The sequence below is a fragment of the Pipra filicauda genome, unplaced genomic scaffold (assembly GCF_003945595.2).
Source record: "Pipra filicauda isolate LSUMZ 115617 unplaced genomic scaffold, ASM394559v2 scaffold151_size3305965_pilon, whole genome shotgun sequence".
Taxonomy (NCBI): domain Eukaryota; kingdom Metazoa; phylum Chordata; class Aves; order Passeriformes; family Pipridae; genus Pipra; species Pipra filicauda.
This window is the reverse complement of record NW_024104007.1, coordinates 2,302,251-2,315,253: the sequence shown is the minus strand read 5'-3', so window position 1 is coordinate 2,315,253 and position 13,003 is coordinate 2,302,251. Positions and strand designations below refer to the sequence as shown.

Here is a 13,003-nt window from a genome sequence, read left to right as displayed (position 1 = left end):
CTTTGGCTTCAGCATAAAATCTTTAAAACCACAGATCACTCCAAACTCACAATGCAAGACCTTGTATTTGTTTCCACTAATCAATACAGCCTTGGGAACATCCTTTATCTGCACACAAAGCTACTTTTGTAGGCTACAGACTTGTGATCTAGGGTCCAAACCTAACATAAGGTAAACCAGGCACTCTGCTAGTATATGAGAAACCAAAACTTCCCTGAGAAGCAAAGACAAAGATGAAAAATTAGCAAAGCAATTATCAGTACCGAAAGTAGGAAACTAATTTAAGTTTTTAATTCTGATCTTGTAAAGGTTGTTTTCCAGCTTGCAAGCAAGAAGACAAATCCTACCCTGAAGGCTAACTTACTGCATGTTCTCATCTTTTTTCTTTTTTTTAAACTTCTTTAGAAAATACTTGCCTTGCAATAAGAAAGTAAAGAGATTTGAGGTTGTTAAGTGATCTAAATATTGTCTTACAAGTACTTAAAGAGATTTGTGATAATGAGCTCTACTAACAAAGGCAAGCAAGATCCAACTGCTGAAAATGTAATTTGGAAAAAATCAAAATGGAAGGAATTAAGAATTAGACTATTGGAATAACTCATGTAAGAAAGTGGTATTTAAAGATCAGATGTTTAATAAATATTTTCTCCAGTCTTACGGAAGCACCCATATGTTCTGTGCTGCTGCTGAAGCCGCTCACCAGCACTGCCCCTTACCAGGCTCTCTCCACGATCCTCTCCAGAGGGTTTCCCCCACACATGTGACCATCTTAAGCTTTTCTCTTCGCCTCCAAACTGCGAGGCAGGACAGCACGAGGACTGAAACAGGAGAATGGTGCTACAAAAGAACAAACTCCTTCACCAGCTGCAAAGTGTAAGGCTCAAAGAGATCCTGAAGATCAACGTGTGGCTCTAATGCCTTTTTTCTGCATCCTCTGCTCTTGACCTCTCTCACAGGTGGGGTTGTGTGCAGCTCACCATGATGAGAGGACCTTTAAAAAAATGAACTTAATGAAAACCAAGTGTTTACTACGGTAATTCTGGTTGAAGCTTAAATTACCACCTCGCTGTTTGGGTTTTGTTTCCAGACAAGTGTCCTTTAATACATCTAATACATGCAGATGGGTATCTGATCTGATCTGGAAGTTCACTGCTGAAAAGTTACATGAAGTTTAGATGGGAGGAGGTGGATAAAAAAAAGCCAAGCACCTGGAAAACACTTCATTGCTTCTTTATTTAGATGCACCCACAGTACAGAGCCTCTTTAGCAAGTGCAAAAGAGGAAGATTACACATTTATAGCTGGGAGCACCATTGAGTTCGAGTTTCTTTGATACCATTTTTAAGAAAGTAAACTGTTTCCAAAGAATGACATTTGAATCCAAGAGCTTAAGACCTGCTTGTACTTTATCCAGAGGTGGAAGATATTTTTGTTTTATTGTTACTTGGATGTAGAGTAGAAGACATTTTCACAGTCTGATTGGACCAGTCTATATATTTTCATATGCACCTTTTAATATATATAAAAAGTGTTTCATTTTTCCCCCCTACCCACAGATAGTTAAATGCAACTAAGTTTAAAAACAGTAATGGGACCAGAGCATTCCTATGGGGAAAAATGAACTTTTGCTGCCCTCTCCTGCTTAAACAATGAAATGCTAAAATATTAAGATCTATGAATCTAATGCTAACCTTGAAACAAAAAGCATGACAGGTCATTCGCTATACTACAGTCAAAAATAGGACAACAACAAGAAATGTATCGGTACTATTTATATTTGAAAACTCCTCATGGGTCCATAAGGTTATGAATACAACATATTTACAGTTAAGTGATCCAAATAACAAAAACTCTTATTCAGAGAGGTCATGATAAAAAGCGTACGCTTCTGTGGATGGGAAGCAACACTTGGATAAAAGTTTTCAATGAAAATCAGTTCCATTCTGTTTCAAGATACTGCTTTGTAGACTTCAAAACGAAAAACTGGGCTATATGAAATATGCTGCACATACCAACTAGGAAAAAACTAATACATGGCTCACTCCAGAGCTGCTAAGGGAAGCATGTGAGCCAAAATAAAAAAGCCACATGTAAATAAAAACATTCTTCAACCTTGAGCATTTTCATCTTTGTCTTCTTTTAGGGCAACTGCTTTGGGATGGTGCTGTCATACAATTAAGAGAAAAGGGCATCTTTGTTTTCCAAGACAGAACTAAAAGCAAACTATTTCAGTTTTACTTGGAGGGAGAAGAATCCCGTCTTTCCTGCTCCTCACAAAACAATAAAGAGTTTTTTACAGCTCCTAATATATTTTCTTTTCCACAGAGTGAGATAGCCTGAGGCTGTACTTATGCACGTATAATGTAAGTACAGCTGCTCCATTTCTTACTCAAGCAATTCTTGGCTCTAACACCCTCGATTTTTCCATATATGAGAGTAGATTAAAAAATAAATTAAATCCTTTTATTTATGCTAACAAAATCAGGATTAAATTTACTGTAAGCCTGCTAGTGAACGCTCCAACGGCATTAGAATACTTTTATTTAAAGCATTCCAACCTTTGGAAGGGAGACAAAAAACACTCAAAAGCAACGAAAGGAAAACAGTAAGGGAGACTTGCAGGATGAAGAAAGCAACGTGTGCTCAATTTAAAGTGTATGAGAGGAACTTTACTTTTACAGTTGTTACATCCCCATGACCCGATGCAATGCCCTAGTGTCGAAAACGCGGCTCTTTTCCTTTGACCAGACAGCATCCAATCCTTTCTCCTGAAACCAATATGGCACAGGACACGAGTGGCCACCCAACGACTGCCGGACGAGCAGCGAACAACAACATTTACACAAACAAAGGTAGTTTCTGGAACTCAAGAAGCGAACGAAAAGCGTTAATTAAACAGACGCACTGATCACACTTGGGCCCGTGTGCTGCCTCCTTCTCGGCCTGCAGCTCCAAGTGACAGCAGTGGGAGCTGTGCAGGGCAGGACATGGCGTTGGGACTGCGGCAGCCTGTGGGTCCCGGGGGTACGGTCGTATCATTGTGGCAAGTGCTTCTTTTGGGTACATCGCACAGTGCAAACCTACTGCCGTGAGAGCCTTTAGAGTCAAGTGACTAATAACATCACAGCGTCCCGTTCACGTTAAACATTCCTTCTCGGAAGTGATAAGTCATCTATAAACTTTAGATACACCCCACTATCCCCACATCAGAGGTAACAATCAGAGGTAACAAAATATTGCAACCCATCAGGTTCTCGTCAGTCTTGTATGATCAATAGCAGAATGACATGTCAGAAACCAAAAATAGTTATGAACAAACAACACTCACCTAAACTCTAAGTACAGGACAAGGTGCTTTTTCTAATTTCACATTGTTGTGTTTTACTCCACCGGGTGAAAAACATGAAGTTTTAGTCCTCCATTCTATCTCAGTTTTTCACAATGGAACATAGTCTTTGAGCATGAGTTTGAGTCCACCCTTTTGTACTGTATGATCATTTCACACAGAAGTCACACTAGCAAATATTTTTTTTTTTTTCGGTAACAGAAATAAAAGACTGTCAAAATCAATGGGCTAAGGGACATGATTTGTTATAAATTTATTTAATCTTCAGTATTTCAGCTTGCACCTTTGCTTCAGCACTTTAAAATAAAATGTTTCAACTATGACAGTAACTGCCTAATTTACATTGCGTCCCAGTCAATGTTCTTAAAAGAAGCTCATATTAATCCCATTAAAACCATGTTGTGTTTGGTGTTGCATATGATTAGTTCCACTTTTTTTTTTTTTTTCCAGAATTAACAGTGTCAAGTTCTTACAAAACGTTGAGTTTACAACATTTGTGTGCGCAGACCCAGGAGTACAAACTGTGACCTGATAATCCTGAAACAGTCAGTAGTCTAGGAGGGAATCCTTTTTTACCTCTTTTCCGTGCCTGAAAACAAGAAAACTTCAAATCCTACTGTATATTTAAATGGTAGGAAGAAAAATATACAAGCTTGTATTTATACTGTATTTCTATCAATGGCAACAGGTCATAAATTCATGTTTGCAACTATCACAAAGACTCATGAACACCAATTCAGTTTTATACTGTAAATACTGCTGGATTGATGGTTTAGGATTATCAATTCACTGTTGTCATATGTCTATAACAGTTCAAAAGCATCCTGGAGAAAAATCCCAAAACACATACCTTCTGGTATATAATAATGCAACTGCATTAGCTAAATATATACTGTACATAAGTCTTATCAGCATTTTACCTACCAAAGATGTAAGATTCCACTTTCAAATACAAAGCAGATAGCCAATAATGTATACTTATAATACAGCCCTCTTCTTTTGTTCTTTGTAATTTTTTTTTTCCTCTTTTGTTTTAAACAATTTGGTCACAATGCACCTTTGATATAAAAGCATTTTAAACTTTATTATTAATACTCAGAACATTAGGATTTCCAGAATTCTTTTTTTTTTCAGTAGCATTTGTAGAACCACTTTTGGTAACAAATACAGTAGTTAGGAATGAGCATCCAGATGAGAATGCAGAAGTGTATTATCCAGAATCCTTTCCAGCTAAGACCACAGGGCTGGTACTGTGATGAGTAATAGTACTAGAACCACAAAAACACTAGAGTATGTTTTTTAGAGGCTACATCCTCTTTTGCTGGAACACTTTATAAATACATATTAAAAAGTAAGGCAACAACTCCAAACTGTCCAAACTGCTATCTCAACTCATTTTCCAATTAGATCTGTGACCACTGGAGATCAATTTCATGCTTGTGTTGTTTAGCACGTGTGTTCTTTCTAAATGGTCCAATAAAAACATACTGTAATAATTTAGCAATTAGTGTTTCTAAACCAACTCTGGCACATGTCTCCAATGCTGCATCACTAATACTGGTTAGGTACTGAAGTTCAGGGTGTTACCACTGCCCGTTTTTTCAAGGATTGTGGACACTAATTTGGATTTGCAATAAAAAGGTGCATGAATCCAAAGCTCCCTTTCCTACTATGTTTATCACCTACTTGTTTTTTTTTAACTCCTAATGCTCAAATTAAGGAAGCACCAGAGACAGCCTGGTACTAAAAAAATTCTCACACCAGTAAACAAAACTTTTATTCAGGACCAATGTTTTTCATGGCCCTGATCTGAATGGACATTCAACTCATGAAGATGTGCAAAAGGAAAAAAAAAGTCAAATTACAGTAAAGTTATCCAGAGAAGGAGGATGTTACACAAACTCATAAGGAAATGACAGTCTTTTTTCTCTTTTACTATAAATACACGTAACAGTTTAGCAGAAAGACAAGCTAAATTTTAAGATTGTTCACATTTGAAAGTTGTATTATACTCTCTGCTAATGATAAATAAGGAACAGGTCCTGACAATGGAATTTGACATTGCAATTTTCATCAACAGATCTTTGAAGACCGGTTTTAAAGAAGGGTTAAAACAATGATTATGTTTGCAAAGTTCTGAGAAGTCCATCTGTTGTCCAAACTTTGGATTAAAGTCCTTATTTTTTTCCTTTACTTAGAGACAGGTATATACAGTGCTGTTGTAATAATGAAACAAATGTGAAATCTACTGTAAAGTTGCACAATACAGAAAACTGTTGCTCCATCTTCTACTACATAAATGTGTGACTCCACAGGTTAATAATGCTGTTTTGTTTTTTTGTTAAGTTGGAATTATTCCATCACGTCTAAGACCTCTCTTTAATTCCAAATCCTCCAGTTTTTTCCACAGTTCTTCACGTTCTTTCTCTTTCTTCTTCTCACTGACAGATGAAATAAAACAAAGTGTTAACAGGAGAGAAGACTGTATAATATTTATGTTAAAATATATATATCTGACATTATTGGCTGCACTGATTTTCAAGAACACAACTGCAATTTTCCCAATAAATTTAATTTTTAAAAATATTTTCTTTTTTTCCTTTTTGTTACCTACAAAAATATAACTAAAAGCAGTATGAGAAGAACATAAAACATAAGCTGAGCAAAGTGATAGTGTTCATAGACACTAATTTGTAATGAGGAAGAAAAAATGCAGTGGACTTTTATTTTGGGTCTAATGGACTAAGATTATAAAAATTACCATTACAAACTAAATTATTTAATTATTTTCAAGTTTGTTTATGTAAGCATGGCATTTTTTAATATTAAAAATAACAGTCACTTCCTAGAAAAAGCTTTCCCTGATTCTTTTAGAATTGCTATTCTTACTTAACTGACTGGTGGCTTCCATTTAGCTTAGGCACCAGCCAAGGTGAAGTTCAAGCTAAAAGATCTGCCTTTTGTTCACTGAGTCACTCTTTTTCCACACCAAATTCCTACAAGATCTATGTAGCATTTGCTTGAACAACAGACTTTAATGGTTGATTTGACAAAATTAAACAGCAAATCTAACATTTACTTTACCTGCATTGTTTGCTTTCTAAGTTTCCTGTCTCTGCCATAGCTTACTTTGAATAAATCTCCTTGGTACTGTAAGGTACAAAATGCTTTCAAGTTCTATTACATCACCTTATAGGTTTAGAGGAAATGGAAATCTTAACAATGACAGAAATACAGAATCTCTGCTAGTCACATTAGAGAGGTCTTGAAAAATGTTTCAGCGGATTAGAAACATCTTTACACATCTTGATTCAGTCTAAATACCAACATCTGGCTCATTTATTTGGAATTTTAATTTCCCAAGAGTATTTTAAACTTATAAAAAAAAATACAAACAACTTTCAGACAAATCCCCAAGGAACAGTAAAGAAAAAAAAAGAGCCCATTGTTACTAAAAGTATTTAAAATTAAATACAAGAATAAGTGAAATAGCCTTACATTTCCAGGTTACCTACCAATATTTATCCTCTAATCATTATGAAATATATGCCTGCTTACCTAAAAGACTGCTAGAGGATGATCACCTCATCCAACTTACCTATTTGACCTTTCCTAGTCATTAATATTGAACATATTTCTCAAGTTTTAAGTGGTATCATAGCTACCCTTCTGATATGTGGTTTTATTAAAATGCTAAAGATTTTCTGGAAACATTAAGGTAAACATCCCAGCACTTTATACCTTCAGGTATTTGCATGTTTTAAAATTATAAGCAGTAAACAGAAATGGTGAAATGCTTAGCACCAGCCCTGAACAGGAGATACAACGTCAGCAGGGGCAAGAAAACTTCTTTGTGCAGTTCAGCCAATAAACCTCCCCATTATCCAGCCATGGGACGCTCCACTTCAGTGTCTGGTCCTGTTAAGAGCAGAGTTTCTTATCTGCAAATTGATTTAAGTCACCAACCTCCCTCAGTGAATGGCTGGATTTGATGACCAGTCCCAAAATTCTCTGCCTGTTTGTTAAGAAACCACTGTTGTCTCAACTGCACCAGCAGATTGAACCTCAACTATCAATACCTATCAAGAACTGATCTGGCATCTTCGCTCAAATATATCTCCAAGTCTCTAAAAGTAAAATACCACATTAATGGACTATTTTTACCACTGCCATACCATATTAGTGAACTATGGTAAAATACTATATTAATGAATGATTTTTTGTGTATAAAATTCAAACAAAGCAAAACAAAAGGCCAGTGTGACTGGAGTCACACAAGTCAAAAACAGCCTCCAAGAGACTTTCCAGACTGTACTAACAAGGTCTGTTGACATGCAGTGCCCTTTGCTTTGCTTTGGGGGAAACCCTGAGTCACAGACAAGGTGTGACTTAAATGAAGTTGCAAATTGTTCAGAGTTCCTGAAATTTCCTCATTTTTTTCACCTGACACTTTGCATGAGGCAAAACTTTTGAGAAAAGATGCTGCACTGTAATTGGAAAATGAAAATTAAGGAAAACAAAAGATAAAAAGCTACTGGGGTAGAACTAACGATTCTATGAGTGGTGTACTTAATGGATCCTGCATGCTAAAAGACTCAGATACAGAGCAAGACCTCTGAATAAGAAATGAAAGGGTTGAGAGATGCCTCTCTGCTTTAAGACCACATCCAGTCTACAAACAGCAGTTTGGAAAACAAATCTTAGGGGTTTCCCTCGTGTCTCTTTCCAAAGCTCAGTGTAATTTTTTTTTTTTGTGAAGTCTTAAAGCAAAGTGTTATCTTTAAACTCTTTTTTTTTTTTTTACTATTGAAGACCTTGATATGCTTCAGTCTCCTGGAATGGGAAGTCAAAAGGAATTGCTTGAACAATGTGGATTCCTGAGCAATGCAATGGATACTGTATTTAATAAAGGGTAAATAGCAACTTGCACATCTAATCTTACCACCTTGCAAGGAGAAGGCTAGTGGGCAGGCAAGGGGAAAAATGGGGCACTGTGACTACCATGTGTGAGATTATGCAACTGCACCTGAGTGTAAGGGAAAAGCTAAACAGCAGGCCTTATGCACAGCTGACAAAAAAAAAGCTTTAAAAAGTTACCGCTGACGATCTGACTTGTAAGTGGCTGTCAGCTCGTCAAACATGGTGCTGTTCATTTCCATAAATGCCTTCAACACATTGTAGACTAAAGCCACAATAGCCCTGTGAGAAATTGAAAAAGAAGAAAGGAGTCCATTAGTTGCAGGTGAAATCAAACGTGAAATAAAAGCGTCTTCTCTTCCCGGCCTTTCTGTGACCAGTTCTGTTCCTGCAAGTATGATTATGTAAATTCTTCGATTTCAGTGAAACTGCTTTTGATTAACATATTTAAAGGTGAGAATCAGCTTTCCTGTCTCTACTGACTACTGAAATCGAGAAAGCCAAAACGCCAGGGTAAAAGGTAACAACAGAAAGCCATTACATATAACTACAGACTCTTCCCTCATGCTGTGGAGCAGTTCTGAATGCAACTTCAGGGATTCAAATCATCAATGCTGGCAGAAGGAATAGAATTCAAACACAAAATGAGAGTGATTCATATTTCCTTATGACTTTTCTATGAAGCTGAATATTCACTGCCTCTATGCAAAATACAAGGCTGCATTTCAAGAGTGATTGTACTCATACATTTCATATTCATTTTCCCTTTCACAGTTCCTGATCCACTACTATGGCTGTCATATTCAGACCCAGAGCTGCTTAAGAAACAGCACTTCAGCCAGGAGGCAGTGAATCAACAGTACAAGTGCCAGGAACCTTTGGAGCTAATCCATATAGCAGACAAACTATGTGCCATTGCCCACATACCCCTGTCTCTCTTTCACTTCTTTCAATACACTTTTAATTTTGTTGCCTACGTGGCAAATTTTCTTATAAATATAAAAATTATTTAAACTATATTCTTTATTTTACGTGTATCTTTACCTGGCTTGTGTGTCAAAGAAACAAAATTCCTGTGGGTATGAACAACCTGCAAACTGGGATACTGGAGTATTCTCATTACCAAAAGCATCCCAGTGCATAGTATAAAGGTTTAGGCAGGAGCAGGGGCATGTTGGAGACTGGTAATGCCATGGAAAGTGTCTTTTTGTGACCAGTCTTAATTACAGAAGCTTTCCAGCAGCACTAGATTTGTCAAGTAAGCAAACAAACTTGAGAGCTTGCCTAGGTACAGAACAAAAAGACTAATGTTTGAAAAGATTAAATATTGTATAGTAAGGTCTTAAAACAACTGAGACCTGAATGGAGCACAAGCTCATTAAAAATACTGGGTTTACTACATGGTAACCATCTTGAGTTAGAAAAACTTTTCAACTCAAGTATGGAATACATGGCATCTATGTGTAATAGTATTTTTCATTAAAACACTTTCTACTAGGTCATTCAGTTTAAAATAAAAATGCCTAACTATCAGAATATCAAGATGAAGTAACTGTTCAATTACTGTAACAGCAAACAGCTGTATTTAAATAAATTTAGAAAAAAACAACCCAAGAAGAATATACTGATGTCTGTATGCTTCACAGATGTTTAAAAAATACCAGTTCCAGAGGTCTCCCAGAGGTATCAGTCCATGATACAGCCACAAAGCTTTATTAATGCCAAGTGATATTCCTCTAGACAATTTACAATCTGGCTTAAGAGTCAACCAGTTTATAAAAAACTGTGTAGGAGAAAAGCTTGATGAGCAACACTTTTTCTTCAATAACAATGTAACATCTAATTTCTCTTTTTTCCAGCTTGTGAGAAGGTCTATTTTTATCCCGTAAGGTAGAGATTTTTGTACACATACCAGTTAATTAAAAACACTGAGACAAGCTCAAGTACAGACTAATTTATATTGGCATTAACAGAGTTGCACTTGCTCAGACCAGCTTTGGGTCTGGATCTCTCCCATTCAGAAACAGTAAAATAAAGTGTAAAGACAAAAAACTTACGGATTCCAGTGTTCTTTAGAAATCCTATAAAGGCTGGAAAACATGATGGGAAGTATAACATTTGAGTTCTCCTCTATCAAACTCATGATGTACTCGTTATTCCAATAATACAGCGCTCTTTCAGCCACCTTTGAGTCAAAGGAATAAATTATTAACAGGAATTCAGATACCTATAATTTTGTAATTTTCCGAAGGAAAAACAAATCACAGAAAAACTTCACAAAGACAAATTAACAGGAGTCATTAGTTTTGGAATTAAACAACTCCAATCAGTAGCATAACATGCATTAATGGAATTAAGTTTCTATCCTATAATTCTGATCCCACAGCATCCACACTCTCTTTCCCCTGAGCAATATGTTGCTGCTCACTGAAGACCAGGTGCAGACACTGCATTAATGCTGCAGCTGTGGAGGGGAAGGGAGAGCAGAGAGACTTCCCATCTCCCCTTTCCCTCAAAGTCAGGAAGGCTGCAGTCAGAAGGAAGACACTAGTGCTGGGATACCAGAGGAAGGAGACAGAGAAAGGCCCCACAGATGAGCTGAACAAGGGAGGAGAAACCTTCCATGTGGAGAAGGTAACAATGACAGTGATCTCCTTGGGGAGGAGCTGGGGAGTAGGAGGGAGGATGCTGATCTAAATTATGCTAAAAATAAATGTAGCCCAAGGAAGAGCTGAAAAGTCACATCTGCCTTTGTGCCAGGACAGGTCACCAGGCTTAATATGGAGACACTACAGGCCATGAACTCCACCTCCTCTTCATGTATGATTCCATCTAAATCCTATTCATTTCCCTTCTTCCCATTATGCAATGTGATAAGTTTTCTGTCACCTCTAACCAGACATCTCCTGGTTACAGAGGGAAGTAAGTCAGAAAACAACAATACTGTACCAAAAATGGAGAGCAGATACATCCCACATGGTCTATATGGCAGGGACCTGTCACCCATAGTCAGAAGGGCTCTGCTTGGATGCAGTTTTTAGGCCTTATGTGGGGCTCAGAACAGCAAGTTCTGGGCTGTAACCCCAGATACCTCTAACATGGAGCTCAGAACTAAACTTCTACTGCAACATATCCTCTTCCACAGAAGGCGAGTATTTAAAACCACATAACATAAAACAATAATTACATTTGCAGTGGTGTTACATTTGAAACTGAGACTATACATTCCTGTACAAACAATAACCTCTACCACTGACCTGAAAATGAGGGCTAGAGACACACTTGGCAATTTGTTTAAACAACGGTTCCTGGATTTTGACAAATTGTGATGGTTCAATTACATCCAAGATTTCCTCCAGCTCTCCTAGGAACATGACCTAAAGACAAGGAAGAAAGCATTAAATATAAAACCTCTAAATCATCTCAGTCAGAAAAATGCTGGTAACCCTCAAATTCTACTGCTTCAGGGAGAAATGGAAACCTCACAAGTTCAGCAAGACCCTCTCCAATAATATGATCAGTTCTACCTTTAGCAGCTTCTGGATTCAGTCTCTTAAAAGAGGACAAGTGTGTTCAAGTGCTGTCTTTTCAAATATAGCACTTGTCCTTTACAATAAAATTAGCATGGAATACTGGTTCAATTCTCAAAACTTTGCCTCATATGAAGAATTTGACCAAACCTTAAACTTTGCTAACTGAGGAGAGTCTCTCTATTTTGAATATTGCTTCTAAAAACAAGGCAGAATTATGGTTTTGTTTTTTCACAAAACCTCATTAGGGAAACTCAGATTTGCATCAAGAATTTGAAACAAAAATGCAAAGGCCTAACTGCATCATTTACATGTATAGCAGATAAACACTAGACAGTAAAATATCTTTCACCCTCCCTGGAAAAATACTACCCTCACATACAAACAATTCCAAGTCTACCAGAGTTTTCCAACCTATCCTCAACTATGTTTATTTTCTCCTCTCAAAAAAAAAAAAAATGCCATAACAGTTCTCTTCAGAAGTACCAGTGCTAATTTTGTGAATAGAAACCATGGTTATCAAACTTTTCTCTTCATAGTTGAAATTGTCCAAAAAGCCAGAATCCAAGTAGAGAAAAATCATCTCCAAGAAAAAATACCAAGATTCACCACAGCACGTGCTCACTACCAGGAAATATTTAAAGATTCCCTGCTTATTATATTTTAGAGCAAAAAAGTTTTGTTATACTAGCACACCGCTTACCTCTTTCTGACTGCAGGTTTTTGGCCAGAATTTCATTAAACCTCTAATGACCTAAATTAGAAGGGAAAAAAAGTCAATTTTTTTATTTTTCTCTCAACATTTACGAGGCCATCTCGAAAACCATTTACGAGGCAAAAAAAAAAAAAAGTACGAAAGAAATATTTACCGGTTCTGTGAGCGAGGGGTCTTTCTCCAGAAACTGTACTATGCAATACGCCAGCTGTGAAGAGGTAAGAATTTAAGAGAATTAAGTCAGAACATTTCTATAAAGAAACCACAAGGATCCAATTTTTAAAAAAAAAGAGACACTCGAGGCAAGGTGCTATTCAGCTTTCCCAAACCGCATCCGACTTCAAACTGTGATGCACAGTTTGCACTGTGCAAGTGCTCTGAAAGCTCAGTTGGTAAGAAACAACAGGACACTTTAGGAAAACAGTCAGAGAGACAAAGTAACACATACAATTAAAATCAGAGCAACTTGCAATTCTAAATACAGTCATACAACCAA

The 13,003-nt window shown here is 36.9% G+C and overlaps 1 protein-coding gene across 6 annotated transcripts in view; it reads right to left on the bottom strand.

Annotated features, from left to right (window-relative positions):
* Positions 1-1,214: 1,214 nt before the first annotated feature.
* The window catches only part of PPP2R5E (protein phosphatase 2 regulatory subunit B'epsilon), an 80,195-nt gene continuing 68,406 nt past the window's right edge, over positions 1,215-13,003 (bottom strand). For 5 of the 6 annotated variants that reach the window (XM_027716649.2, XM_027716651.2, XM_027716650.2 and 2 more), the window contains 6 exons: positions 12,662-12,715; positions 12,496-12,546; positions 11,520-11,639; positions 10,320-10,447; positions 8,443-8,544; positions 1,215-5,786 (listed from right to left, as the gene is read on the bottom strand). In XM_027716649.2, the coding sequence (XP_027572450.1) occupies positions 5,687-5,786; positions 8,443-8,544; positions 10,320-10,447; positions 11,520-11,639; positions 12,496-12,546; positions 12,662-12,715 (555 nt within the window). In that variant the 3' untranslated portion in view covers positions 1,215-5,686. The remainder of the gene's footprint in view (positions 5,787-8,442; positions 8,545-10,319; positions 10,448-11,519; positions 11,640-12,495; positions 12,547-12,661; positions 12,716-13,003) is intronic. The other variant, XM_027716654.2, reaches the window with a different exon arrangement.